Source organism: Bos grunniens, chromosome 14 (assembly GCF_055505025.1).
Source record: "Bos grunniens cultivar Pamir isolate PY7600 chromosome 14, Bosgru_T2T1.0, whole genome shotgun sequence".
Classification (NCBI taxonomy): Eukaryota; Metazoa; Chordata; class Mammalia; order Artiodactyla; family Bovidae; genus Bos; species Bos grunniens.
The window spans coordinates 83,060,506-83,087,346 of record NC_141178.1 but is presented as its reverse complement, the minus strand read 5'-3'; the positions used below and the strand labels follow the sequence as shown (position 1 = coordinate 83,087,346).

At 61.3% G+C, this 26,841-nt stretch overlaps 2 protein-coding genes across 59 annotated transcripts in view; one reads left to right on the top strand and one right to left on the bottom strand.

The window, feature by feature from the left end:
* The first annotated feature begins 38 nt into the window (after positions 1-38).
* On the top strand, positions 39-20,003 carry SCRIB (scribble planar cell polarity protein). 9 transcript variants are annotated; one of them, XM_086337604.1, is made up of 38 exons: positions 39-523; positions 1,704-1,821; positions 1,929-2,007; positions 2,097-2,186; positions 2,288-2,344; positions 2,431-2,494; positions 2,586-2,660; positions 2,733-2,877; positions 3,257-3,375; positions 3,542-3,741; positions 3,811-3,977; positions 4,052-4,182; positions 4,274-4,396; positions 5,221-5,388; positions 5,921-6,301; positions 6,948-7,010; positions 7,421-7,510; positions 7,913-7,990; positions 8,633-8,956; positions 9,040-9,120; positions 9,198-9,437; positions 9,735-9,845; positions 9,925-10,218; positions 10,313-10,498; positions 15,763-15,873; positions 15,955-16,002; positions 16,133-16,207; positions 17,054-17,113; positions 17,649-17,732; positions 17,851-17,958; positions 18,051-18,210; positions 18,283-18,421; positions 18,522-18,707; positions 18,794-18,936; positions 19,014-19,051; positions 19,172-19,246; positions 19,463-19,514; positions 19,620-20,003. In XM_086337604.1, exons 1-38 carry the CDS (start codon positions 365-367, stop codon positions 19,763-19,765), a joined length of 4,968 nt encoding a protein of 1,655 aa, XP_086193730.1. In that variant the 5' UTR covers positions 39-364; the 3' UTR covers positions 19,766-20,003. The 9 variants fall into 9 exon arrangements, with proteins under 9 accessions (XP_086193730.1, XP_086193721.1, XP_086193724.1 ...); XM_086337595.1 differs by lacking the exon at positions 16,133-16,207; XM_086337598.1 differs by lacking the exons at positions 16,133-16,207; positions 17,649-17,732.
* A 225-nt stretch (positions 20,004-20,228) lies between these two features.
* IQANK1 (IQ motif and ankyrin repeat containing 1) overlaps positions 20,229-26,841 on the bottom strand; it is a 23,458-nt gene continuing 16,845 nt past the window's right edge. For 6 of the 50 annotated variants that reach the window (XR_015141226.1, XR_015141227.1, XR_015141232.1 and 3 more), the window contains 6 exons: positions 21,529-21,786; positions 21,325-21,417; positions 21,047-21,155; positions 20,860-20,953; positions 20,652-20,755; positions 20,229-20,567 (listed from right to left, as the gene is read on the bottom strand). Coding sequence is in view for 19 of the 50 variants with exons in the window: in XM_086337684.1 (XP_086193810.1) it covers positions 20,264-20,567; positions 20,652-20,786; positions 20,860-20,953; positions 21,047-21,155; positions 21,325-21,417; positions 21,529-21,786; positions 24,371-24,421 (1,044 nt within the window). In the remaining 31 variants the exon portion in view is untranslated. Of the gene's footprint in view, positions 20,568-20,651; positions 20,787-20,859; positions 20,954-21,046; positions 21,232-21,324; positions 21,418-21,528; positions 21,787-23,354; positions 23,437-23,763; positions 23,848-24,366; positions 24,508-26,841 lie in introns of those variants that run through there. The other 44 variants (XM_086337670.1, XM_086337672.1, XM_086337673.1 and 41 more) reach the window with 28 other exon arrangements.

Below are 26,841 nucleotides of genomic sequence, written 5' to 3'. Positions count from 1 at the left end.
GGGCGGCGAGGGCGGGCCTCGGCTTCCCGGCGGGCTACGCGGCGACCGGCGGTTGTCGGCGGGGCAGTCCGGCGGGCAGCGGTGGCGGCTCCGACTGCGGCACAGGCGGCGGGCGAGCGGACGGACCGGGTCAAGTGGGCCAGGCGGGATGCCGGGCCGCCGCCGCGTCCTGAGAGTCTGAGCGCCGGCCGGGCCGCGCCCCCCACCCAGGCCGCCGCGGTCCGAGCGTTCCGAGCGCGGGCCCGGCCCTGCGCGCCGCCGCCACCGCCGCCCCGGGCCGCCCCCTGCCTCTCCCCCGGTCCGGCGCTCATGCGGGCCGAGCCCCGCCCCCCGCCCGCCGCCGGATCCCGCGCCCGCCCGCACCATGCTCAAGTGCATCCCGCTCTGGCGCTGCAACCGGCACGTGGAGTCGGTGGACAAGCGGCACTGCTCGCTGCAGGCCGTGCCCGAGGAAATCTATCGGTACAGCCGCAGCCTGGAGGAGCTGCTCCTCGACGCCAACCAGCTGCGCGAGCTCCCCAAGGTGAGTGGCCGCCGTCCCAGCCCTCGTTCCAGGTCGGCAGGGTCAGTCTGCATGCGACCGTCTGCTCCTCCGAGCTCTCAGCCGGCCCTGGCCTGCGCGGGACACCGCAGCGTCCAGCCGGCCCTGCTTGTTCTTACTGGCCAGAGCCCCACCCTGGCCAGCCCCACCCTCCTCACCCACCGCCGGCGCTGGCACCAGGTGGCATCGGTCATCAGGTGCCTGCCTGGGGGTGGGGATGGTCACAGCCTAGAGGAGGAGCTACAGATGGAAAGCCGCGGGGGAAGGTGGATGGGCTTGAGGTAGATCGGGGTGGAAGGTTAACCGGCTTGGCTGATGGATACGAACTTGCTGGACTACTCTGGAGGGGGAGCCCAGCCTCTGTCCTGACTGCTGTCTTCCTCCAGGGTGCTGGGGCGGGGTCAGAGGGAGCCTTCTTATGGTGCCTGTCCCTAACCAGCCTGTGTTCCGTGTACCTCTCATTGCCTTGTTTCTTCCCGTCAGCTTGCTTTCCTTCTAAGGCCACTTGGGAGAGAAGGTTAAAGGAAGCAGGTCACAAAAGGATTTCCTTCTTGGAGATGGGGTGCCAAGTGGCCCAATGCCTGGGGGCTGCATGCCACAGAGGGTGTGGCTTCACTCCAGAACTTGGACCAGGGCCTCTTACACGGATCTGTGGCCCCTGCTGTTTTCGCTATATTTTTTTTGGTAGTTTCCAAATTCTTGTCAGTGTCTCAGGCTGGGCTAGTTGCTGGGGTACAGTCACAGAAACTACTGCAGGCTTTGGAGGGCCCACCGGCTGGGTGGGTCGAAGAGGTGATTCAGGTGGTAGGTAGAGCCGTGAGGGAACACAGAAGGCGAGGAACAGAGACTTGTCAGGTCAGAGAAAAGAAGTGATTTCTCAGTTAAGACTAAGACTTGAGCGTGTAAGGTAGGTCAGCTGGCAATGTTGCATGTTGCAGGGGGAGGTGCGGAGAGGGGTGTCTCTGAGGTAACACAAAGGGACCAGGTGTCAAAAGTCAAGGAGTCAGAAGCTCGAGAAGCTGTGTGTGTATGTTTTTATCTCGTTGCTTTTCTTACTGCAGACCAGGGTGATAGGACAGGACCCAGGGTTCCTGTGTGGCCTGGAGCAGGGAGGGGCCCTCACTACAGGGCCTGTCACTCTGACCCTACCCCCTGCCCACAGCCCTTCTTTAGGCTACTGAACCTGCGCAAGCTGGGCTTGAGCGACAACGAGATCCAGCGGTTGCCTCCGGAGGTGGCCAACTTCATGCAGCTGGTGGAGCTGGATGTGTCCCGGAACGGTGTGGAGCTGGGGCAGGCATGGGGTGGCATCTGAGGGTGGCAGGAAGGGCTTTGAGCTCCTGGAGGCTGTGGGCATCTCTCCGTGGTGACCCCTTTCTCCTCACAGACATCCCTGAGATCCCCGAGAGCATCAAGTTCTGCAAAGCTCTGGAGATTGCTGACTTCAGTGGGAACCCCTTGTCCAGGTGGGTGGTGGCCATAGCAGGGCTGGGCATGGGCCGTGGGGGTTCTGCAGCCCTGGCCTGGGCATCTGAGGACGCTCTTCTCTCCTTAGGCTCCCCGAAGGCTTCACTCAGCTACGCAGTCTGGCTCACCTGGCGCTGAATGATGTGTCCCTGCAGGCACTGCCTGGGGACGTGGGCAAGTGAGTGCCTTCCTGCGGGGTGGGGGGCTCAGCCGAGCCCTATTCCTGCACTACTCCCCACCATCCTGCCTCCTCTCACACTCTGTCCTGGTCTCGTTCAGCCTCGCCAACCTGGTGACCCTGGAGCTCCGGGAGAATCTGCTCAAGTCCCTGCCTGCGTGAGTGAGCTTGCCCCTGCCAGCAGCTAGCCCCAGGGACCATGGGCCATTTGGCCACGACAGACCTTGCTCTGTTTCTTCTGCAGGTCCCTGTCTTTCCTGGTCAAGCTGGAACAGCTGGATTTGGGAGGCAATGATCTGGAAGTGCTGGTGTGGAGAGGGTGGGGCTGTCATGGGTGGGGCGGGGCCAGGCAGGGCAAGTGAGCCTTGGCCATCACCCTGTCCCTGCCTCTTCTTGCAGCCTGACACCCTGGGGGCCCTGCCCAACCTGCGGGAGCTGTGGCTGGACCGGAACCAGCTATCAGCCCTGCCCCCGGTGAGTGAGGGTGTGGCTGCCACCCCCACTTGGGCCTGTCCCTCCCCCTGACCCTCTGCACCCACCCCCCAGGAGCTTGGGAATCTGCGGCGCCTGGTGTGCCTGGATGTGTCTGAGAACCGGCTGGAGGAGCTGCCCGCGGAGCTTGGGGGACTGGTGCTGCTCACTGACCTGCTGCTCTCACAGAACCTGCTGCAGCGGCTTCCAGACGGCATTGGTCAGTGCCGGGAGGGGCATGGCTAGTGTGCACCTGGGCCGAGCGGGGGCCTGGGACCTGTCCCTGAGAAGGGGAGGCGTTGGGCCACAGTGGCACGACTCGTGCTCGCACCTGAGGAGCTGAGGCAGTGTGCGGTGGTGAGTGCCGGTGGTGAGCTCGTGAGGGCACAATGAGGGCCTGGGGACCTGGGAGCCGCTGGGCTTGCTCAGGTTGGCAGCAGGTTGGGGCAGTGAGCGCGCGTCTGGAGGGAGGCTGAGGTCTCAGCGGTCTCACAGTGCACGAGGCAGGAGTCCTTGCGCCAGCACAAGCTGCTTCAGTCTCTTGAGTGTCCAAGGCTCCCGGCCCCACTGAGCCTGTTGCTGCATCTTCCCAACACCAGGTCAGCTGAAGCAGTTGTCCATCTTGAAGGTGGACCAGAATCGCCTGTGCGAGGTGACAGAAGCCATCGGGGACTGTGAGAACCTGTCGGAGCTGATCCTCACTGAGAACCTGCTGACGGTGGGGCTGGTTTCAGAGTTAGTGTGGGAGGCAGGGAGGATGGGGGAGCACCTGGAGGCATGCAGAGTGGCAGGAGCCAGACATCTGCTTCATCGGGGCCAGAGCAAGGGCAGAGACTGCACCCTCGGGCTCCTGATGGTTTCTGATCCTCACTCCTCCCGGCCAGGCCCTGCCCCACTCCTTGGGGAAACTGACCAAGCTGACCAACCTCAACGTGGACCGGAACCACCTAGAGGCACTGCCGCCTGAGATTGGGGGCTGCGTGGCACTCAGTGTCCTCTCTTTGAGGGACAACCGCCTGGCCGTCCTGCCGCCAGAGCTCGCCCACACGGCTGAGCTACACGTGCTGGATGTGGCCGGCAACCGGTGAGTGCTGCCCCCATCCCGCGGCACCGGGCCTGGCTCTCCCCGAGCTGACCGTGCCCCCGCCCCCAGCCTGCAGAGTCTGCCGTTTGCACTCACGCACCTCAACCTGAAGGCCTTGTGGCTAGCGGAGAACCAGGCGCAGCCCATGCTTCGGTTCCAGACCGAGGATGATGCCCAAACGGGCGAGAAGGTGCTCACCTGCTACCTGCTGCCACAGCAGCCCCTGCCCAGTCTTGGTAGGTCGCTGGGGGCGGGGCCTGGGGCGGGGCCTGGGGCGGGGCGGCGTTCCCCCTGACAAGCGCTTCCACAGAGGACCCTGAGCTGCAGAGCAGCCCTTCGGAAAGCTGGGGAGACGCCCCGCTCAGCCGTGTCAGCGTCATCCAGTTCCTGGAGGCCCCCGCGGGCGACGACGACCCGGAGGAAACCGCTGCCGAGAAACGGGTATGGCGGGGTGGGGTCCCCGGGGGCTCCCGCCTCCCCGCCCCCGCCTGACCCCTGCCCCACCTGCCCCTCACCCCTGTGCCCACTGCAGGGCCTGCAGCGTCGGGCTACGCCACACCCCAGCGAGCTCAAGGTGATGAAGAGGGGTGTGGAGCGCCGGAGCGAAGCCACCTCCTGCAGGCCTGACCCTGCGCCACCCTCGCCCTCCGAGGAGGTGCTTGTGGGGACCTGGAGGCCATGGGAGGGACAGCCGCCCGCCTTACAGGCCTTCCTGCGGGAGCCCTGGGCTGGGTGCAGGGCTTCCGGCCCGCGTGGGCATGGGGAACCCACCGGGAGAGGAGCCAGGCGGTGGTGCTGGTTGGGAAACTCAGGGACAAGTGCGTGTGCCTTCTGTAGAGCAGGCTGCCTCCACCGAGGGCCGCTAGGCAGACACAAGAGCCATGTGGCATGGATGTGGGGCAGCTGCCCGTGAGGAGCCAGGAGTGGCTGGAGCAGTGGGCCTATGGGCTGGCACGTCTCAAGGGCACCTGCACTGTCAACTTCCATGAGGGGTGCTGTTCAGAATCAGGCAGGCCCAGCTCCGCTCGCTCAGGACCCCCGGGTACAGCAGGGTGTCTGGTGCCTGGGGCTACGTGGCGGGACCTATGTCTGTGGTGCACAGCCACCCACGGGAAGCTGCCCTCACTGGTCCAGGAGGCATGCTCGTGCTGGTCGGGGGCACCTACCCGTCCTTGAGCTGGCATTTGCTCAGGGACTCATCAGCCCCTGCCCTTGTGATTTGTTTGGAATGAGCCTTGAGGGTTTGAACCACAGAAGGGTGGCTTTGTGTATCCACACCTTTTGGAGCTGGAAGTGCGGCTTCCCTAGTGGTGGGACAGCGGGCACCCCAGAGGATGAGCACAGACTTCCTGCAGGATGGGGGCAGCTAGAGGGGAAGCTCCCAAGGCTTTGTGGTCAGGCAGCAGCGAGCCCTGGGGTACATCCTGCAATGTGGGATCCTCCGGGGGCAGCCCAACCCATTGCCTTCCCCTGCCACAGGAGAAGAGGCTGAGTACTGAGTCTGGCCTGAGTGCAGACTCGCACCTGTCTGCCGGCACAGCCTCCCAGGGCGAGCCTGAGGGCCCGCTGGCCGAGGAGGAGGGGCTGAGCCAGCAGGAACCCATGCCAGCCACCCAGGAAGAGGTCATGGAGGAGACCTACGAGGAGGTGAGACTGGCCTTGGGGGCACTTGCTCCGGGCCGGGCCTGCCAGCTCCCACCCCGCCTCCTTCCCAAGCTCGTGTGCAGGCAGCACCAGTCGGCTTTTTCAGGTGGGCCCCCAGGTGCACTCTTCCTGTGTGGGGCCCAGCCCCCAGGTGCACTCTTCCTGTGTGGGGCCCAGCAGGAGTCAGGCTGCCCCAGGCCAGGGGGAGGGCTGGGGGACGAGGGTCTTCACTTCAAGGCCGGCTCAGCCTGGGCCCTGCCCACCCGCGCTTACCGCACATTCCTCTCTGGAACATTCCCAGACACCAGGGCCTTCCTCGTGGTCCTGCTGGGGCCCCTCCTCAGGCTGCTGAGAGCACAGTGGGCAGAGCCTCCCAGCCCCCGAGCCTGCTCTTCCCGCTGACTGCTCTGTTCCCCTCACTGGCTCGTCACTTGTCCCTGTTCTTTGAGCAGCGGGCCCTCTTAGCACCTGTCTGCTGCCTTGAGCCCTGCGCTCGGGGGTGGGCTGGCCTAGTCCTCACGCTTAGCTCTCACAGCCCACTGTGCGCTTCGCGGAGGACACGCTGCTCCTGCCCAGGGAGGACGGCGAGAGCGAGGAGGGCCAGCCAGAGGCACCCTGGCCCCTGCCGGGGGGCAGACAAAGGCTCATCCGCAAGGACACGCCCCACTACAAGAAGCACTTCAAGATCTCCAAGCTGCCCCAGCCCGAGGCCGTGGTGGCCCTCCTGCAGGGGACACCGCCAGACAATGAGGGCCCAGTGGGGACTGGGGGCTGGCACAATGGCCCCCACATGTCCTGGGCTCCGCGAGCGGAGGAGGAGGAGGAGGAGGAAGACGAAGCTGAGGAGGAAGAGGAGGGGGAGGCGGCAGCAGCAGCAGAGGAGGAGAAGGCGGTGGCCTCTGCGCCCTCTGTCAAGGTGGGTCTGGCCCCACATGCCAGCCCGAATCCAACTGGCCAGGCCCCCTGGTCCACACCGGCAAGGGTCCCAGGCAACTCTCGAGGCAACTGGCACGGGAGGTGCCTGTCCCCAGCTCCCCACTCTCCTTTGCAGGCTGGGTGCAGACTCAGTTGCAAGCTCCGTGCTGGCCCTGTAGCCCCATCCCAAGCCCCTGGCAGTCCCCGCCTATGCCCAGGCCCCTCTGCCTGCCCTAGCCTTTGGAGGGCTGGCTCTCACGGGTCCCTGTCTTCTCCATGGGATGCCCCGCCCCGCAGCAGCCCCATGTCTGACATATCTGTGGTTCTGTGCTGAGCACAGACAGCCTGGTGCTGTGGCTGCTGAGAGAGCCTGGACAGTTAGAGCTGGCACAGCCAGGCCTAGGCCCACCTGGCACCAGCCCAGCCTGCCCATTTGGCAGGTCGACAGTAGCAGCCAGGCCTCCAGACCCTACGGGACCCCCTGCCTGGGGGCAGCACCAGACCCAGGCACGAAGGGCCAGGCGCTCAGGCTGTGGGAGCTTGGTGTGGTCTTCTCTCTCTTTCTTGCTCATGGCGGGGCTGGGCAAGGAGGTGGCGGGGCCGGGCGGCAGCTGACCTGCATGTCCTTGCTGGTCCTGTCCTAACAGGGGGTGTCGTTTGACCAGGCCAATAACCTGCTGATAGAGCCCGCTCGTATTGAGGAGGAAGAGGTCTGTACTCGCTTGCCGCTGCGCTCTTGCCCCAGGCTTCGCGGGCCTTGCTCTCGGGCTGCGGGCTCTCCATCTCCTTCCCGCTGCTGCTCAGGCCTCCTCCCCAAACTCAGAGCCAGGGCCTGGGGCACCCGCTAGACCCACAGGGCGTTGGCCTCCAGGCAGGGGTGGCCGATCTTGGAGGAGGTGCAGGGTGTGCCCCGCTCCTGCAGCAGCTCCGGCCCTGGAAGGCCCCCATCACCCACAGGCGAGCACTCCCTTTGGCTGCGCTCCCTGGAGCCTGGCAGCCCCCACCTCATCAGCTCCTCTGTGGCCCAAGCTGGCCCTGGGAGAGGTGGCTGGTGGCCGGAGGGGACCAGGCCCCGGCCCCTCAGCCTTCCCTGGACACGGCACGTCTGTTCTGTTTCCAGCTGACGCTGACCATCGTGCGGCAGACAGGGGGCCTGGGCATCAGCATTGCGGGTGGCAAGGGATCCACGCCCTACAAGGGAGACGACGAGGTGAGGAGCCGCCCCCACCCTGTGCTGCCCGCAGGCCCTGCTCCTGCAGTACACAAGGTCCTAGAGGCTGGGGTTGTGGGGGGCAGCGTCGTAGAAGACGGTCAGGGCTGCTGGTCTGCCCGCCGTCTCTTTCAGCCTCACCTCCCTTTCACCGGCGCCTCTTGTGCTGTGTGTGGATCGAACTTCCCAGGACTGACCTGCACTCTCACTCCCTGACGCCTGGGACCCCAGAGCAGCCCACACCCAGGCTGTCTGACCACTGCAGGCCCACTTCTGCCTTTCCTGCACCCTGGGGCGTCTTTGCAGCCCTGACTGGGGGGCTTCTGGGCCTCGCACAGCTGCTGAGGGCCCCTCTGTGGAAGGGCATCCACCGATGTTCTTGGACTTGTCTCTGTCTTGCAGGGTATTTTCATCTCCCGGGTGTCTGAGGAGGGCCCTGCGGCTCGGGCTGGGGTCCGAGTAGGTGACAAGCTCCTCGAGGTGAGCCCCCTGACCACCGTGTGAGGTGCACACTCTTGGGACCTCTCAGTCCCATGTCTGGTGGTGGGCTCCCTCCCCTCCAGGAAGAGGGTGCCCAGCTCCTCCTGAGAGCCCCAAGTATGGGACCCCTGTGAGGCATGGAGCTCATAAGCTAGAGCTCCGGGTAGACTGGAGGACAGCCCAAGGCAGAAACCCGCGTCTGGGCAGGAGGCCTGTGGGGTGGGGCCTCCTGGCCATGTCAGGGAGCATTGGAGCCCACGTGCCTGTCGGGTGGTCAGAGGGCAGTCTGCTCTGGGGGATGGGGGCAGGAGGAAGTAACCCTGCACTCACTCAACAGAGGGGCTGCTGTGTCCCAGCAGCTCAGAGAGCGCAGGGCAGGGCCAGATGCGCAGAACCCCTGGCATCCTCCCCAGGACTGCTCAGATAAGGACCAGGTGTGTGGGGCAGGGGCACCAGGACTGGGCACTGTGGACTAGCAGGGGCATCGCCTGCTTCATCGACAGTGGGCCTCCTAGCCCTGTGTTGCCCAGATAGGTAGCCGGTACTCGCAGGGAACAGGGCAGCAGCCCCTGGCACGCTGTGGCTTGTGCCCACTCGGCCGGCCCGCCTGCAGAGGGCAGGCTGACAAGTGCCGTGCGGCAGGTGAACGGCGTGGCCCTGCAGGACGCGGAGCACCAGCAGGCCGTGGAGGCACTGCGCGGGGCGGGTGCCACTGTGCACATGCGGCTGTGGCGGGAGCGCATGGTGGAGCCTGAGAATGCAGTCACCGTCACAGCCCTGCGGCCCGAGGACGACTACAGCCCGCGGGAGCGGCGAGGAGGCGGCCTGCGCCTGCCCCTGCTCCCGCCCGAGCCACCCGGGCCACCCCGCCAGCGCCACGTGGCCTGTCTCGTGCGTAGTGAGAAGGGGCTGGGTTTCAGCATCGCAGGCGGGAAAGGCTCCACGCCCTATCGGGCCGGTGACGGGGTAAGTCTGGGGCCGGGGGTGGGGCGGGGTGGGGGGCAGGCCTGGCCAGCGTGCGGACACCCACTCGCCCTCCCCCGCTGCAGGGCATCTTCATCTCCCGCATCGCTGAGGGGGGTGCTGCCCACCGGGCAGGCACCCTGCAGGTCGGCGACCGCGTCCTTTCCGTGAGTGCGGCGGTGGGCCTGCCCAGCACCCATGCACCCCTCTCCCTGGGGCCGTCTGACGGGCTGTGCTCTTGCAGATCAATGGGGTGGACATGACCGAGGCCAGACACGACCACGCCGTCTCCCTGCTGACCGCCGCGTCCCCCACCATCGCCCTGCTGCTAGAGCGGGAGGCTGGGGGGCCCCTCGCCCCCAGCCCTCCCCCTCACTCCCCCCCGCCCCCCACTGTTGCCCCTGCCACCCCAGGGGAGCCTGGGCCTCTGAGGCTGCCCCCTAGTCTGCTGGCCGCTGCCCTGGAGGGGCCGTACCCAGTGGAGGTGAGACCGCTGCCCTGGCCCTGCCCACCAACCAGCCCCTGTCTCCACAGCCACACAGCTCTAGGTGTGGCTGTCGGCCCCGCTCGTGGGAGAACAAGGGCCTCGGTCCTGTCCTCTCAGGCTCCAGGACACAGGGCGTCGTTCCGTAGGGGCTTCCTCCTTCTGCAGTCTTCTCTGCACCATCACGCGGCCTCCCTGTGGCGGAGCTCCCTGGTCTCACACACCCCTGGGCTTGGGAAGCCATCCTGTAATGTTCGGCTTGTTCCAGCCACCCTTCCTGTTCCTCCATGTTCCTAGGAAATCTGTCTGCCCAGAGCGGGGGGCCCCTTGGGGCTCAGCATCGTTGGGGGCTCCGACCACTCCAGCCACCCATTCGGTGTCCAGGAGCCCGGCGTGTTCATTTCCAAGGTAGAGCAGGCCCCGTGGGCGCCGCGGGGTGCAGGGAGGCCCGGCCCCCTGCCCACAGTTCCCGGCCTTCCCTCCACAGGTGCTCCCGCGGGGCCTGGCTGCACGCAGTGGCCTGCGGGTCGGGGACCGCATCCTGGCAGTGAATGGGCAGGATGTGCGGGAGGCCACGCACCAGGAAGCAGTCAGCGCCCTGCTCCGGCCCTGCCTGGAGCTGGTGCTGCTCGTGCGGAGGGACCCGCCGCCCCCGGGCATGCGGGAGCTCTGCATCCAGAAGGCCCCCGGGGAGAGGCTGGGCATCAGCATACGTGGGGGCGCCAAGGGCCACGCCGGGAACCCCTGCGACCCCACCGATGAGGGCATCTTCATTTCCAAGGTGAGCTCCCACTCGCCCGCCTGCCCCGTGGACTTCTCAGGCGGGGAGGGGCCCAGGTCCGGGGCTGGTCCTGAGCACAGCTGTCTCACCGCAGGTGAGCCCCACGGGAGCAGCTGGGCGAGATGGCCGTTTGCGGGTGGGACTGCGGCTGCTGGAGGTGAACCAGCAGAGCCTGCTGGGTCTGACGCATGGAGAGGCTGTGCAGCTGCTGCGCAGTGTGGGCGACACCCTGACTGTCCTGGTCTGCGATGGCTTCGACACCAGCGCTGCCACCCCTGAGGTCAGTGCCCCCCCGGCCGGCGCTCGGCCACGGGGACTGCGTCCCACCCCCAGTGTGGCCGGGAGGGTCCTGGTGCGCCGGGGCCAGGACGCGCTTGGCCGTTGTGAGTCAGACCTGGGGGAGCCATGCGGTGCAGGTGCCAGGTCCTCGTTTCGGCCCCACTCGCGGCCCTGGCGGGACAGAGAGTGTGTACAGAAGGCCTGGTTGTGTCTTCAAAGAAAAGGTTGAACCGGGCAAGCAGCATTTGTGCCCTGGGGCCGCCAAGCCAGGGCAGGACGGCCCAGAGCGGGACACAGCCCGCCTGCAAACCCCCGGGCCCTGCCACGCTGGCCTGGTGCCGGCCTGCTTTCTGGCAGCCCCTTAGCAGGGAGCTCAGGGCCCAGACCTGTGTCCCCACGCAGACACCTGGGCGGGCATGTGGGGACCCAGTGGTTCTCCGTTGCAGCCCCTGGAGGAAGTGTTGGTTGCCAGGCCCGGGACTGGGCTGCAGAGGCCTGGTGTCCAGCCCGGCCCGTGTCCTGCACCAGCCTGGCTGTGCCCTCTCGGGGGGCCCTGCTGTCTTATGCTGCCGCTGTCCCCGGGCTTCCAGCATCAGCCCAGGGGGGCCGCTTCTCCTGCATCAGCCCCCAGCCCCCGCCTCCAGGGGCTCATTCCCCGCAGCGGCTGCCAGCTCCCCGAGGGCCTCCTTTCTGGGGATGGGGCTACAGTGGGTCTCTGGGACGGCAGCCTACTGCCCGTCCCTGCACTGCCGAGGCGGGGTCCACCTCGTTCTGTGCATCGTCTCCTGAACTGGGAAGGATGGTGCGTTTGTCCTTGTTTCTCCTCCCTGGGTGCTGGACTGGGACCCCATTCCCTGGGTTCTGGGGGCCCCTGTGCTGGTCTCTGTGCCCACATCCCTGTGTCCCTGCAGGAACCTGTTGTTTCTGGTGAGGAACCTTGCTCACATTTTCCAGAGAGGGCTGTGTCTTCTGCTTTCTCATTTAAAGTGAGACCTTACATGTTTCGGTCAGTACATGTACTTATTTTTAAGGTTTCAGTACAAACAGAGTAAATTCACTCCAGGGCGAAGAGCAGAGCAGGCATCTCCCCAGCTTTACGGAGGCTTTGCTGGGCTCCTCTGACTGTCTGCCCATCTCTCCCTGGGTTGCTTTGTCTGTGCTGTGTTTCCAACCAGAGTGCTCGGAACCCGTCTTGATGCTTTTGGGGGCATTTCTGCAGGACAGCACCCTGGAAGAAGGGGTGTTGGGCCTGAGGCCGCAGGCTTGCCCCATCTCCCACCCCCGCCCAGCCTCAGGCTTGTCTCCATGGACCTGGCCTCCTTTGACGTGTGACTCACCTAACTCGCAGTTCGTCTTTTGTGTTATAAGCTTCTGTCTTTTTGCATAGGGCATGAGTGGGCTTTGTCTTTTGCTCCTTCACAACGGCCTCTCTGGGGTTATAGAAACATGGAGACTGTGAGTGACATTGTCTAACCTTTCTCATAATGTCTGGATTTGAGTTTTGACGATGAAAACCCTCTCTGGGGCAAGATTGTCAAAGCTGTTTTTTAGAAAACAGAGCACTATAATCCACTGGAATTGCTTCTCAAGCAAGTGGATCTTCCGTCCCAGTGGAATGCACTGGACTGTCCATCACTTTCCCACTGATCAGGGGAGATCGGACTTCCTTGTAGGTTGGATCCACATCCCGTGGTCCTGGGAGCCGGCTGTGTTCTTGAGCTGCTAACCTCTGTGTAGCCACTTTAGAGTATGTTTCAGGAGACCTAACTGGTGAAATCACCCACTGTTTTTTCTCCTTTTGACAAGTTTTAGTCTATTTTCATGAGTTTTCTCTTCCAAATGGACCTGCCAGTTCTGTAAGTTGGTTGGGAGCTGGGGGTTAACTTTGAGCTCTGTGACTGTGTGAATAAGGTTTCTCCGGGCACATTCCTAGGTCGCTCTTGCATCCTTGTTGATTCTCAGCAGTGACTTTGTTGCGTCTCCTGGAGGAAGCCCTGAGGCCCAGGTGGTGGCTGCGGGTCCCCTTTTCCTGGGAAGTCAGGCTCCTCCATCCCCCCGGGAACCTGGTGATGGTGGACAGTGACCTTGCCTTGTGCCGACTTGGAGGAGGTAGTTTATATAATTCTTTTAAACTTGGACAGCTGTTTCCATTTATAACCTGTAAGAATTTTCTCTGAAAGAGTGCTGAGTTTTCTGGAGTCCTTTTATTGATGGCTTTTACAGCCCTGTGCCAAGTACGGTGAGGTGCAGCCCACCGGTTTCCTCCAGCTAGCTTGGTGCTTGAAAGAAAAAGGGGTGACATGTATCCGTCAGGACACCGGTCATCCACCCAGCCCCATTTCTCTTACCCTCAGCCCACCTGCTTCCTCTGTGGTGACCCGTTCAACCCCTGTAGGAATTAGGGTTCACAGCCATCTCTCCAAACTTTGGATTCTGCAAGTGCGTCTTTGCATGAGCTGTGCCCTGGCGTCCTCCCCAACCTCTGCATGGCAGGGGGCAGGCTGGCATCAGGACCTGCCTGTCCTTGCTGTGCCCTGCACAGGCAGGCAGGCCTGGTGGCCAGCTGGTGGCAGCGCTGTGGGGGCCGCTGTGCGCTTCCAAGAGCTTGCTGACTGGTGCTCAGCATGTTTGGGGCAAGGTCCAGAACGTTCTTTCTCCTCCCCTCTGTTTCTGGGGTCCCATCACCATCTTGATCTGATTTCTGCCGTCTCTTCCTCCCCATCACACTCACCAAAGTTTTGTATATTTTAGCAGCCTTCTCAGAAAAACCACCTTTTGGATTTTGATCCAGACCGCCTTTCTTTTCCGTGTTTCCTTGATTACTGATCGAAGGAAGACTGCCTCAGTTACTCCTTCCTCATCTAGTGTTTTCAGTCATTCTAATGACCTTTCTGTAAAGAAATTTTATCAGCTGCTTTTTATCCTAAAATAAGATTTTGTACAGGAGATGTGTGGTAAACACTCTGATTCTTTCATTGGTTGATTTTTAAATAACAAGTGGCTGCCCTGGAAGCCCCCATGGTGACTGCTTTTTGGTCTTTGTGGTCCTTGTGAGGCAGGGTGCCTGCGTGGGCACCGCGGTGACAAGCCGGTGACACACCAGCCTGATGGTGCACCCAGGCGTCCCCGTGTCTCCTGCCGCAGCCCTGGCGCGGGGCTCAGACCATCACTGGCTGGTCTCGTGGCCCCGCTCCTGGGCCTCTGCAGCACACGGGTCCTCGGGAGGTAGGTTTCTAGGGGGAAAAAATCCGTGAGGTTGTTACTTTCAACCCATGCTTAAGGACAGCAGGCTTTGATTCTTTTGACTTTATATTTGTGTCTCTTTTTCTCATCTTAAAAGTTATTTTATTAAATTAAGTAATATTATAAGTATTGATTTCAAAAAGCCATATCAGTGTTATCACTAGCATTTCTTAATAGCATTTTGACATTTCTTTGTGTCCTTAGGATTTATCCACTAGGAGGTGCAGTCACAATGCTACGTTAAGTCCCTGGGAAATGATTCTCTGCATTGTCCTTCTGCCAGCTTGTCATACAGTTAGGCTTATTTTTGTCTGAGTTTCCTTTTCGGCTGTGCTGGCCTCGTTGCTGCGCACTGACTTCTCAGTGAGGCGGCTTCTCTCGTTGGGAAGCACAGACCCCAGACCCCAGGCTCGGTAGTTGGTGGTTCATGGGCTTAGCTGCTCTGCGGCATGTGGGATCTTCCTGGAGCAGGGATCGAGCCTGTGTCCCCTGCATTGGTAGGTGAATTCTTAACCACTGGGCCACCGGGGAAGCCCAGAACTCGTTTTCAGTTCTTAAAGATGACTTTAAAAGTGGAGTTTCCTGGGAGTTCCCCGGCAGTCCGGTGGGTGGGACACGGCGCGCTCACTGCTGTGTCGTGAGGTCAGTCTGCAGTTGGGGAGCAAAGACCCTGAGGCCGGGAGGACAAACTGGCTGCTCATGCTAAACCTTTGCCAGCTGTGAACACAGCCCTCCAGGAGTCTGAATCCCCTCTCGGTGACCCGCAGGCCAGCGTCTGCATTAGTGTAGTTTCTCCTGTTATTTCTGTTTTGAAAGATACAAGCAAGCAGATAAAGTAGTGACGGTTTTAGAGTTGAAGAAAAGTGTCAAGAACAATAGACAGGACCTCTCACTCAGAGGCCCTGCGTGCCTCCCACCAATGGCCCAAGGCAACCTTTAGAGCCACAAGGCATGTGGACATCTGGTTGTCTCCCAGCCTGACCTGGAACTTCAGGTGGGCACAGGCCATCATGGCATGGATGGCACTCACTGGGGGTCTGTCCGTTGCCTCCTCAGGACAAGCTGCAGTGGCTGCATTTTGGCAGGGTTATCACCGAGCTCACACTGTCTTGGAGGGCCTCCCACCAGACCCACGGGTGGTGGTGCCTGCACGGGGGCGTCTCTGGGTCACCCCACCAGGTGATGCTTTCCCCCGGAAACTGGCAGGCGCTTGGGGGGTGCAGCGGCCCGCTCCTCCTCGGGCTCCTCCTCAGCCTCGGGGCAGTCGTGCGCCCTCCCCATTGCTCTGGGCGGCGCCTTCCTTAGCACAGATTTTCCGTTTTATCTCGTGGTGAGAGTTGTCACAGCTGCTGTTGGTATCTGGTGCTCCAGCCATCCAGACGGAGCTGATGAGAGGGCTTCTGGCTGGCCCGGGGCCCTGTTCACATCACCCACCTCCCTCAGGCAGCTCCTTTGTGGCACAGCAGGAAGCCTGGGTCCCCTCACACTCTCCCTGCCTTCTTTCTCCAGGGAGCACTGGCTCCCTTAGCGGACAGGGCTAGACAGGAGCCGGGATGCGGGCGCCAGGCAGCTCCCGGCTGTCAGGTCTCAGGGTCTCAGGCCGCTCGGGGGCTGGGCTGTGCCTGTGAGCGGGCGCCTTTCACGCCCTGATAGTCACTTACGCTGCAGAAGCGCGTGTTCACGTGTGCTGTCATCACTCCGGTCAACACCACAGTCAACTCTTCCTCCTTTAAACGGCCTTTTCTGACGTCAGGAATCTGTCAGCCTCCTTCCGCTGGGACTTTGGCCTCAGTTGCTCTCTGTGCCATGGGCACTTCACTGTCGCCCCACCACCTTGTCAGTTCTGTGCTCCGGGGTGTGTGTCCACGGCTGACCTCTCTCGCCCGGTACTCTGCATCGCCGTGTCCTCGGGAGTGTGGTGTGGGTGCCCTGGGCACAGATGCGATGGTGCCGTGGTCCTAAGCAAGCAGAGCCCACCCCAGCGGCTGCCTCGGGTGTGGCCACTCCGCCCCTCCCCTGCAGGTGTCCCCAGGCATCATCGCCAACCCCTTCGCGGCCGGCCTTGGCCGCCGGAACAGCCTGGAAAGCATCTCCTCCATCGACCGGGAGCTGAGCCCCGAGGGCCCCGGCAAGGTCAGAGCCGCCCACAGCCAGCAGCCCCTGGGCTGGGAGCCTGAGGCCGTCAGCCCCGACCACTGTCTCCTCTGCTCACAGGAGAAGGAGCTGCCCGGACAGATCCCACTATGGGGCCCAGAGGCCATGGTGAGTGCCCAGGTCCTCCTGCCCCACATGGCAGGCTCCTCCCCACAGCCCAGAGTCCCTAGGCCTGGCCGCCCACCCCGCACTCTGGCGGGCACAGCCCTGGCAGCCCTGTGTCCACTCTGCCCCCCAGGGGCAGAGCCCAGAGAGCCTGAAGCCAGCCTGCCGAGCCCTGGCCGCCACCCCTGGCGCCGGCAGCGTGCAGAGGGTCAGTCCCTGGTTATCACACCCCTGTCCTGGCCTCTGCCCACTTGTCTGTCAGTCCTACCCCTGTCTTCCTTCCCTTCACCTGAAGCCCTGCAGGACAGAGCTCTGCCAGGATCCTGCCCCCAGGGAGAGGGCTGAGGCCCTCAAAGGGCCCTCATGCATGACAGGGACTGGCTGGGGTGTCCGAGCTGGAGCGCCAACCCCCACCCTGGCACGCGTCTGTCCTCTTCCACTCCTGAGCCCAGCCGTGATGCACCCGCTGCCGCCTACCCCCCCACCTCCCAGAGGCAGACTCAAGGCAGAGCAGAGGGCTGTGTGGGCCCAGGGGCCACCGGTGAAGCACGGTGGGAGGAGGGCCAGTGCTGCAGTGGGGGCAGGGCCCTGGGCGGAGGCCTGTGGTTCTCACCCCTTCCCTGGAGGGCGGGCTGCCCAGCACCAGCTGCTGCTGGGAGACCCCGCAGGGCTGGTGAGGAGGCTGTGCTGGCTGGGGGCTGAGTGAGCCTGTTCAGGGGCTTTGTGTTCAGCCCCACATAGGCAAGAGTAGGAAGCCCCCAAGAGGGGAGGGGGCCCAGTGTCCTCCATCAGAAAGGGGCACAGCTTGGGGGTGGCTCGCAGGGGGCGGGCCTCCCTGGTTGACCGGCCTCTGAGGCTCATAGGGAGAGTGGCCGCCCCACCCAGGAGAAGTCCAGCCCAGCCCAGCCCATCCATCTCAGATGTCTCAGGGCTGCTCAGGTCAGGGTGTTGAGGACCAGCCTTTGTGCTACTGAGGCAGGCAACCCCCCACCTCCTCCTCGGGGGCCCTCAGCCCTGCCTGACCCTCCCCACACCCACCACTCGGCTCTTCCAGGTGCTGCCTGCGGCAAGTGGAGAGATGGCTGAAGCCCCCTGCTCCCCTAGCCACCAGCAGGTGAGTACACGGTGGGGGTGCTGCAGAGGGGTGCTGTGTGGTGCTGTGTGCAGAGTCCGCTCCTCCGGGGAGGGTGCCAGGGCTTACACCTTCCCCAGCTGCCATCCCACAGGGGGATGGCCTGCAGGCCCCTTCCTGGCCCAGCTGGCTGGTATCACAGCTGGGGGGCTCCTTGTGGCCTCCTGGGCAGAGGGGGCTGGGGGTCAGGGTGGCCTTCCCCAGTGCCTGGCAGTTTTGTCCCCATCTGTCTTCATGTCTGGGAGTTCCTGGGGGCCACTCCACCCTGCCCCAAGCCCCCCACCTGCCTGCAGAGGCTCCCTGGTTCTGCTGCATGGGGAGGGCCAGGCCTGGTGGCAGGGTTGGGGCAGACACTGAAGTGCCGGCTTGGAGCCCAGCGCCCAGCCTCTGCCCCTTCCTGACAGACAGCAGATGGGTGAGTGCTGGCCTCGCTTCCTGGGCACCCAGCCGCCCACCTCGGCGCCATCTCTCTCCCCCCACCCCGTCCCTCACACCCCCCACCTGAACCCCTTTGCAGACAAAGCCTGGGGTGATCCAGCCACTGGTTCAGGCCTGGCCAAGGGGCTCCCCGGCCCCCAGGGGCAGAGGTGGTCCCCAGCCCGTGAGTGCCCTGACCTGGGGGGCAGGGGTGGCGGCAGTTAGCAAGGACAGCTGGTGGCAGGGTGGGCGGTGCTGCAGGGACAGCTGTCCCTGCTCAGCTCACTGCGCCCGGTCCCCAGACCCCCTCCCCGCCCTCCCCTGCCGAGCTGCCAGCCAACGTGAAGCAGGCCTATAGGACGTTCGCGGCTGTGCCCGGCCTGCACCCGCCCCTGGACACCCCTGCCCAGGTAGGTGGTGGGCAGCCCTCAGGTGCCCCGCTGCGTGCGCCTGCGAGGGTGTGACACCCGAGGGGCCAGGTCTGAGGGCGCGCTTCCCCCAGCACCCCATGCTCGGGCCCACGGCCTCGCCGGAGCAGCTGTCCTTCCGCGAGCGGCAGAAGTACTTCGAGCTGGAGGTTCGGGTGCCCCAGGCCGAGGGCCCCCCTAAGCGCGTGTCGCTGGTGGGCGCTGACGACCTGCGGAAGATGCAGGAGGAGGAGGGTGAGCAGGCGGCGCGGGGGTGGGGGAGGGCGGGGGGCGCCGGCTCGTGGCCTGACCCGCCGCGCCCCGTAGCCCGCAAGCTGCAGCAGAAGAGGGCGCAGATGCTGCGCGAGGCGGCGGCCAACACGGGGCTCCCGGAAGCCGATGCTCCCGAGGACGAGGAGCCCGAGGAGGAACCACCCTGGGCCGGCCAGGGCCCCATGGCAGAAGGGTGAGGCGGGGGAGGGCCGCCCCAGCCCCTGCCCCCGGTGCCCCTCCGCCCGTGCCCAGCGCCCCTCCACCGGGCCCTCCTGTCCTGTCGCCCGGCCCAGGCTCGGTCCCGCGTCTCCCCCGCCGCAGGGAGGCGGTGCCCCAGTGCGGACTGCCAAGGCCGAGAGGCGCCACCAGGAGCGGCTTCGCGTGCAGAGCCCCGAGCTGCCGGCCCCAGAGCGGGCCTTGTCCCCCGCGGAGCGCCGAGCCTTAGAGGCGGAGAAGCGGGCGCTCTGGAGGGCAGCCAGGTGAGGCCCTGCCCCGCCCTCTGCTGCCCATGCCCTGCCCTCCGCTGCCCGCGCCCCACGCTGCCCGTGCCTCCGCCCTCCCACAGGATGAAGTCCCTGGAGCAGGATGCCCTCCGCGCACAGATGGTCCTCAGCAAGTCCCAGGAGGGCCGAAGCAAGCGGGGGCCCCTGGAGCGCCTGGCCGAGGCCCCCTCGCCGGCACCTACTCCGTCACCCACCCCCTTGGAAGGTCTGTACGTCGGGCGGGAGGCGGGAGCCCGGCCTGCGGCGCGGACCTCTCCCGACGCCCCCTTCTTGTTCCTCCAGACCTCGGCCCCCAGACCGGCACCTCCCCGGGACGCTTGGTGAGGAGCCAGCAGCTGCCGCCCTCCCCTGCCTTCCTCCCTTGGCGGGGCAGGGATCCGGACTCCCTCCCTCTCTTCTTCTTACGCTCTCTGCCTCTCTCCTCACGCTGTCCTTTCAAGGCCTTGTCTGGGAGGAAGTTTGACTACAGGGTGTTTGCCGCCCTCCCCTCTTCCAGACCTGTCTATGACATGCAGGTACCGGGCCCTCCGGCCCTTCTGCAGGACACCCTGACCGGCTCCTGCCGCTTTCCGCTCAGCCTGTCTCCCAGCCTGTCCCCTGCTCCATACCCTCCCTGTCCCGCCCCCGCCCCCGCCCCCCCAGCCAGGGCTCTACAGGGACTCACCCAGGCTCCTGTTGGGGGCTTCAGGCAGGTCTGGGTAGTCCCTGACCAGCCCTTCTCCCCGTCACAGTCCCCAGATTTCGCTGAGGAGCTGAGGTCCTTGGAACCACCTCCGAGCCCAGGTGAGTTGGCAGGCCAGGGCCGGGCCCGCCCCCGCCCCCGCCCCTGCCCCCGCGGTCCAGGGTGCCAGGCCCATCTGCTCACTCGCTCCCTGCCCCTGCCCACAGGTCTGCCAGAGGAGGACGGAGAGGTGGCCATGGTGCTTCTGGGCAGGCCCTCTCCAAGCTCCACGGGTCCCGAGGAGGTGGCCTTGTGCAGCAGCCGCCGGGCCGTGCGGCCAGGGCGCCGAGGCCTGGGCCCAGTGCCCTCTTAGAGGGGCAGGGTGCCTCCCCCGACTTGGGGTGGGGGCCCTGCCAGCGCCAACACCACCCTTGCCCCGAGTCTTTTAACCCGGCCGGTAGCGTTTTAAAGAGGTCCCCTGAGGAGTTCTGGCCACTGACTAACCGCCCCCTCCCCAGCCGGGACCTCTTGGCGAGACTGTAACTAGTGATGTTTGTACAACCAAAGACTCTATTTTGTGGTTTAAGGAGAATAAAATTGACTACGTTTTACATCTTGTCTGTCTTACTCTGTCCACCTGCTGGCACACGAATGTGCACCCCTCTGTCCCTCCCAATCTGGGGGCAGCGGGTGCAGGGACTCCGAGGACTTCAGGTGGCTCACCCAGACTGGGCTGCCCCCCAGTAGGAGGGGGGCTGGGGGACTGCCTTCACCACCCCAAGGCCCGCTCCCCTGCATGGTACACGCACACAGAGGAGGCACACTGCACGCACATGTCACCTGGGGTCGGGCCCTTTATTGGGGCGGGTTGCTAGAGGCCCCCGCCCGGCAGCTGCACGCGCACAGGCAGCAGGACCTGCAGCTGCTCGGCCGGGGGCCACCGAACCTTGGTGACGAAGAAGAGGCGGAAGTGCTGCAGGCGCGCCTCCTGGAACTGGTTGGGGCTGTACTCGGGCCCATCGGTCGGCCGCAGCAGCGACAGGTACCTCTCCTGCTCCAGCAGCCCGCGGCCCAGCAGCTCCTGCGCCAGGCCTGGCTGCACCGCCTCCAGCTGCTGCTGCACGGCCGGGAACAGATCCACCTCGTGCAGGTCAAACACCAGGGGCTTCCCGAACCTGCGGGGACGGCGTAGGCTGTGGCAGTGAGGGCTGCGGCGAGAGTGGTGTGGCGTCCGGGCGCCTGCCCTCCGCCCACCTCACCTGAGTGCCCCCAGCAGCGCCAGCCGGATCCTCTCCGGCCTCAGGTGGTCGGGGTTCACGGCGTCCACGTAGTTGGTGTCCTGATAGCGCAGGAATGTGGCCGCCTGGCCCGAAGGGTCGATGACAAGAGGCCACCTGGGGGTGGCCTCCAGGTCACTGCCATCTGCTAGAACCCCCAGCCCACCCCTGGCCTGCCGGGACCACTGACCTGCCGTCTGCGCGGATGCGGTCACCCACGTCCTTCATCAGCACGTCGTGGAGCTCGCTGACCTGGCACTTTAGCCCGGGCACCTCCTCCTCCGCTGTGGGGGTGTAAATGTGGGGCCGATGGGAGGGGCGGCCCAGATACCCACCGGGGACCCTCCGGCCTCCAGCCCCAGCCCAGCCCCACCCACCCTCCTCGGTCTGCTCCCGCAGCTCCAGCCTGGCCAGGGCCAGCGCCTCCTCCGCCTTCTGGGCCTCCTGCTGGAGCCTGTCCACTTGCTCCTCTGCATCCTTGATGGCCTGGAGGGGGGCCCCCACGCTCTGCTCAGGGCAAGGCTGGACACCAACACCTACCTGCCGTGCACAGCTGGGACCCCTAAGGAAGAGGGGGCGCCCGCCCCAAGAGGTGGCTGCTGGAAGCTGACAGCCCAGGGGTGGGGCTCCCCAGGTCCAAGGGGGAGAAGCCAACCTGCAGCGTGAGCTCAGCCAGGCCTACGCCCCTCCGCTCGCACTTGTCGTGCTCCGCGATCCTCCGGTTGAGCTCGCAGTAGGCCTGCTGCAGCTGTGGGAAGGGGGCGAGCCGGCCTCCAGACCAGGTTGGGGGTCCACAGGGCGCCTCCGCGCTCCCAGCTCTCCGCCCGCCCGCCCTCCCCTCCGGGGGCAGGCGGCTCACCTGTTGGTGACATTGCTGCTGCTCCTTGGCCAGCTGCTGTACTTTGAGGTTCATGCTGCGGTGGAGGGGGGTGGTCAGAGCAGCCCCGGGCCAGCCCCCCGCCTCCCACCCGCCGCACCGTTGGGCCTCTGCCTCCTTGTGCCGCGCCGCCTCCTGGGCCCGGCGTTCCTGCTCCGCCTCCATGTTCCGGAGCATGGCGTCTGTGAGGCTCAGGTCCCACGACTGCAGCACGCTGACCACAGTGTCCAGCGAGGCCACCTAGCGACAGAAGCCACTGGTCAAGAGCTCGGGCCGCCTGTTCTTCACCTGGGGAGGTGCTACAGTCCCACTTCAGACAGGATACCCCGGGGCAGAAAGGCGGCCCTGACGGTGGGCCAGGGAGGTGCCCGGAGCCTTGACCACCGTGATCAGCACCTGTGAAGCCGGGCGCTGGAGGGTCCCCACGGCCTCCCTCCCGAAACCTCAGGCTCCGCATCCCCCCACCTGCCCTCCTCCTCCACACCCCACCCACCAGCCCCCACTGCAGGGTCCCTGGCTGCAGCCTTTGCTGTCCCCTCGCAGACCTCCATCTGTAGGACACAGCCCTTGTCCGCACCCATCCCAGGCCCCTCCGCTCCTGCTCCAGAGTGAGGAACGGTGGTAGGAGGCGGGCTTCTCAGCATGGGGCACAGGGGCCTGGCAGCATTTCATTTCTGGACTCAGGAGGTTAATCTGGGTTTAATCGAGCCACACAACTTTGATTTGTACAATGTTCAGTATGTGGTTTGTATTCAAAAAGAAAGTTCAAAGATGTGCAAAATCAGGGATGAGAGAAATGGACAGATGGAGCAGATGAGTAAGTTAATGAATTAAATGACAAAAGAATGAAGGATTCTTGGGTTAATTGAATGAATGGATGAAATAATGAATTGATACATAAAAATTAATAGATGAAGGGATTTAATGGATGAATAACTTAGATAAGAAGGTGGTTGAACAAATGGATAGATGAATCCAATCCAATCATTCAATACAACTTGTGAATGCCTTTCATGTGACAACCAAAAGCACAGTCCCTGCTTTCTCAAAATTTCCTCTCAAGTATGGAATATGCCTGCTGGCCCAGCGGCTAAGACTCGGTGCTCTCATTGCAGGATGAATCCCTGGTCAGAGAACTAGATCCCACACGCCACAACTAAATCCCGGTGCAGCCTAATAAAAATTTTTAAAGAGAATTAAAAAAAAATTTTTCCCTCAAAATTTACTTCTCTCAAGTAAACAGCATAAGTGGGTGTGTGAATGGATGGATAGATAGCTGTGTGAATTGATAGTAGTTAAATACATGAATAAATGAGGATGGCTTACCGTGGTAGGAAGGGTGAAACAGATACAGTAGCGAGTAGCCAGACCAGCAAGTTTATTAATAAATGACTCATAAGCTAATGAGAAAAGGTGTGAATTGATGAAAGAGTAAATCCACTTCAGGGAAAAAAGATTGGGTTGAGTGGATAAATTTATGAAAACAAGGACAGATGGACAGATGAGGGATGAAGGGATGGCGGACAGAGGCACAGCTAGTGGCTGAGGTCACTCAGTTCTACAGCATTACTGGCGGCTTCCCTCGTGGCTCAGTCGGTAAAGAATCCGCCTGCAGTGTGGGACACCCAGGTTCAGTCCCTGGGTTCGGAAGATCCCCTGGAGAAGGAAATGACAACCCACTCCAGCATTCTTGCCTGGAAAACCCCATGGACAGAGGAACCTGGCGGGCTACAGTCCACAGGGTCACAAGAGTCGAGCACAACTTAGCGACTAAACCACATCACTGACTTCTCTACTTGATTCACCGGTTGCTGAGGTAGGGATGCCGAAATCTGCTACTGTGATTGTGGATTTAGTTCTTGTACTTCTCTGTTTTTGCTTCATGTACAGCTGCAAAAAACATTCAGGATTCTTTTGTCCTCTTGATGAATCCTTTGTGCTTATGAAATGATTATTTTCTCCCCAGTAATATTTTCTGTTAAGTCTACTTTTTCTGATGTTAATATATTCATTTCAGCTTTCTTAGTGTTATCCCAGCACATTTGTCCTGTCCTTTTAATTTTCTATTTGTGTCTTTAAAGTTTGTTTCTTATGGCAGAATACTGTTGAATTTTCAAGAAACATGTACTCATTGGGCTGTACCGGGTCGTTAGCCTGGCACGGAGCCCTCTGTTGCGATGCTGCCATCTCCGGCTGTGGCTCACAGGCGCTGAAGCAGGGTCGGCAGCTGCGGTGCCCGACTGAGCCGCTCCTCTGCACGTGGGATCTCGGCTCCCTGACGAGGGATCTAACCCGCGTGCCCTGCATTGGAAGGTGGATTCTCGACCACTGGACCACCAGCAAGTCACTAGAGTTGGATTTTTTTTTAATCCAAAAGACAGTCTGCCTTTTAATTGGGGTCTTTTGACCTTCTACACTTAATGAAGCTATTGATATGGTTGAGTTTCAAATTACCCTTTTCTATTGTTTTCTCCTGGTTCTAGTATGATCTTCCTTTTCCTCTTTTTTTACACTATAACTCTATTGATATTTAGTAGTTGCTTTAGGGCTTCCAGCATACGTATACCTCTAACTTATGACAGACTGCCTTTAAATGATATTGTACCACTTTACATACAAAAACCTCCCACAGTATGTTTCATTTCCCCTTGCCAACCTTTATCTTTGTGTCACACAGTTGAAGCAAACAACTATACTTTGTGCAGTTTTCAGTATGTGTACCTCCATGTGTTATAAAACCACAGGACACGTGCCATTATTTTTTGTTTCAACTACCTTCTCAGTAAGTTTAAACAATAAGGCAATATCTCATATATTTACCTACATAGTTACCCTTTCTAGCGTTCCTCTCTTTTGAGTGGATCCGTATTTCCATCTGGCATCCCTTCTATTGGTACGTCTTCCTTCAATGTTTCTTATAGTGTGAGTCCACTGGTGATTGAGTCTTCCAGCTTTGCGTGTCTGCAAAGATATGTCTTTACTTTGCCTTCAGTTATGAAAGATATTTGCACTGAGCATAGCATTGAAGGTTGACAAGATTTGTTTCCTTCTTCAGTACCATTAAAGACGCTGCCCCACTCTCTCCTCACTTCCACTCTTTCCAACAAGAAGTCTGCCATAATCCTTATCTTTGTTTTCCTGTCTATGCCTTTTTTCCTCTGGCTGTTTATAAGATTTCTCTTTAGCACTAGCCTTGAGAAATGTTATCACATTGTGCCTTAGCCTGATTTTTCTCCCTGTTTCTTGTTTATTGAGATTTGAGGAATGCGGTTTATACCTTTCATCAAATTTGGAAACCCTAAGGTTATTATTTCTTCAAGTATATATGTTTATCTGTTTCTTCTCTCCTTTGAAGACTAATTACATACACAGTAGGCCTCCTGAAACTGTCCCACAGCTTGTGCATGGTCATCATTTAGAAGAATTGCTCTTCTGACTGTTTGTATTTGTAGCAGTTTCTCTCTTGTGAGCCTCAAATTCACCAACCTTTAGCTCTGTTCTAAGTTGACATTAATCTCACCTATAGCTTTTTGTTTCTCATTGCAGACTGTCTTTTTTATCTCTAGAATTTAAGCTTTTTATGTCTTCCATTCTCTATTCAATTTTTTGAGCATCTGGAATACAGTTACAATAGCTGTTTACAAGTCTTTTACACTAACTGTGACCCACGTCAGTTTGTTTGTCTTGACTGGACAAGTTTTCTCGTGGTCATATTTTTCTGCTCCTTTGTATGCCCCGTAATCTTTCACTGGTGCCAGACAATGTGCATTTTGTCTTGTTAGGAGCTGTATATTTTGTATCTCCATACACGTTCTTGAATTTTGGCATACAGTTAAATTACCTGGGAAGTTTTATCCTTTGGGTCTTGCCTTGAGATTGGCGAGGCTGTACCAGAGCCGCGTTGATCCTCACTACTGAGGCAAGGTCCTTCCAAGTGCCCCACCCAGTGCTGCAAGGGCTGTGAGAGCTCCTGCCCAGGCTGGTGGCGACAGGCTAGGCACTCCCTCCTCCCGTCCTGACAGGTGTTCTGTCCCCAGCCTTGAGGCATTTCCTCACAAGCAGGAGACACCTCATATTCCCTGGATCCCCAAAGGCGCCCTACACACCTCTGGATCTCTATTAAAAATTGTATTGGAGCACAGTTGACTTACAGTGCTTTGCTAGTTTCAGGTATACAGCGAAAGCAATCAGTTACGTCCACACATACAGCCACTGGATTGCATGACTTACCGTTGAGTTTTGAGAGCTGTCTAAATATTGTAAATACGGGTCCTTGGTCAGACGTGTGGTCTGCAAGGATTTTTCTCCTTCTCTGTCTTGTCTTTTCATCCACTTAACAGGGGCTTCAGCAGAGCAAAAGCTTTACATTTTGATGAAGCTCAATTTCTTGGGGTATTTTTCTTTTATAGACTGTGCTTTTTGTCTAAGAAATCTTTCCCAAAGATTTTCTCTTGTGCTCCTCTGTACGTTTTAGAGTTTACGCTTTGCATTTAAATCCATAATCCACTTTAGAGTTTATGCTTTGCATTTAAATCCATAATCCACTTTGAGTTAGTCTTTTTATAGGGTGCAAGGCTTAGGTCGAGGTTCATTCCTTTGCCTGTGGACGTCCAATTGCTCCAGCACCACCTCTTAAAGAGACTGTCCCTGTTCCCCCCACAGCCAGAGGACTCCTGCTCCCCCCTGCCCAGCTGTGTGCTGCTCCTCTCAGTGCCCCCTGCACCCCTCCCTCAAACTCAGGCACCAGTGGGTTCCACATCCTCCTCAACACCCCTCAGCCCCGGCCCACCAGGGCACCAGCATCTGAGGGGGGGGCCTCCCGGTGCGCTCCTCACTCCAGCCACCCTGAGGCTGTGGCCAGGCCCTTCCGTCCTCCTGGCCTATTGTTCCTTCGTCTAGCATGGAAGCAGTAGTTTGAAGCCAAAGGCTCTGCTGGTCTTTTAAAACCTGTTCTGTTGCTTTTCAAAGAAGAGCAGAGCAGAGCAGAGGAAAGTACAAAGGGCAACCCTGGAGCAGGACCGGGGGCAGGGCTTGCGACTCAGGGGCGGGGCGAGGCTTGAGACTCAACTCAGACTCTCTTAAAGAAGGTGGTGGCACTGGCTGACCCGTTTGCACAGCTGTTCCCAGAGGTCCTGGGCCACCTATCCGACCAGGCCTCCAGGGCCCGGGAGAAATCCAGGCCCCCTCGGTCTCCAGCCGAGGGCCTGGGAAAAGGCCCATTGGTGCTGTTTCCAGATGCCAGGGAGGAGCTGCCAGGCCGAGGCACCTGGGGAAGGGGCTTAGGGATCAATTTTC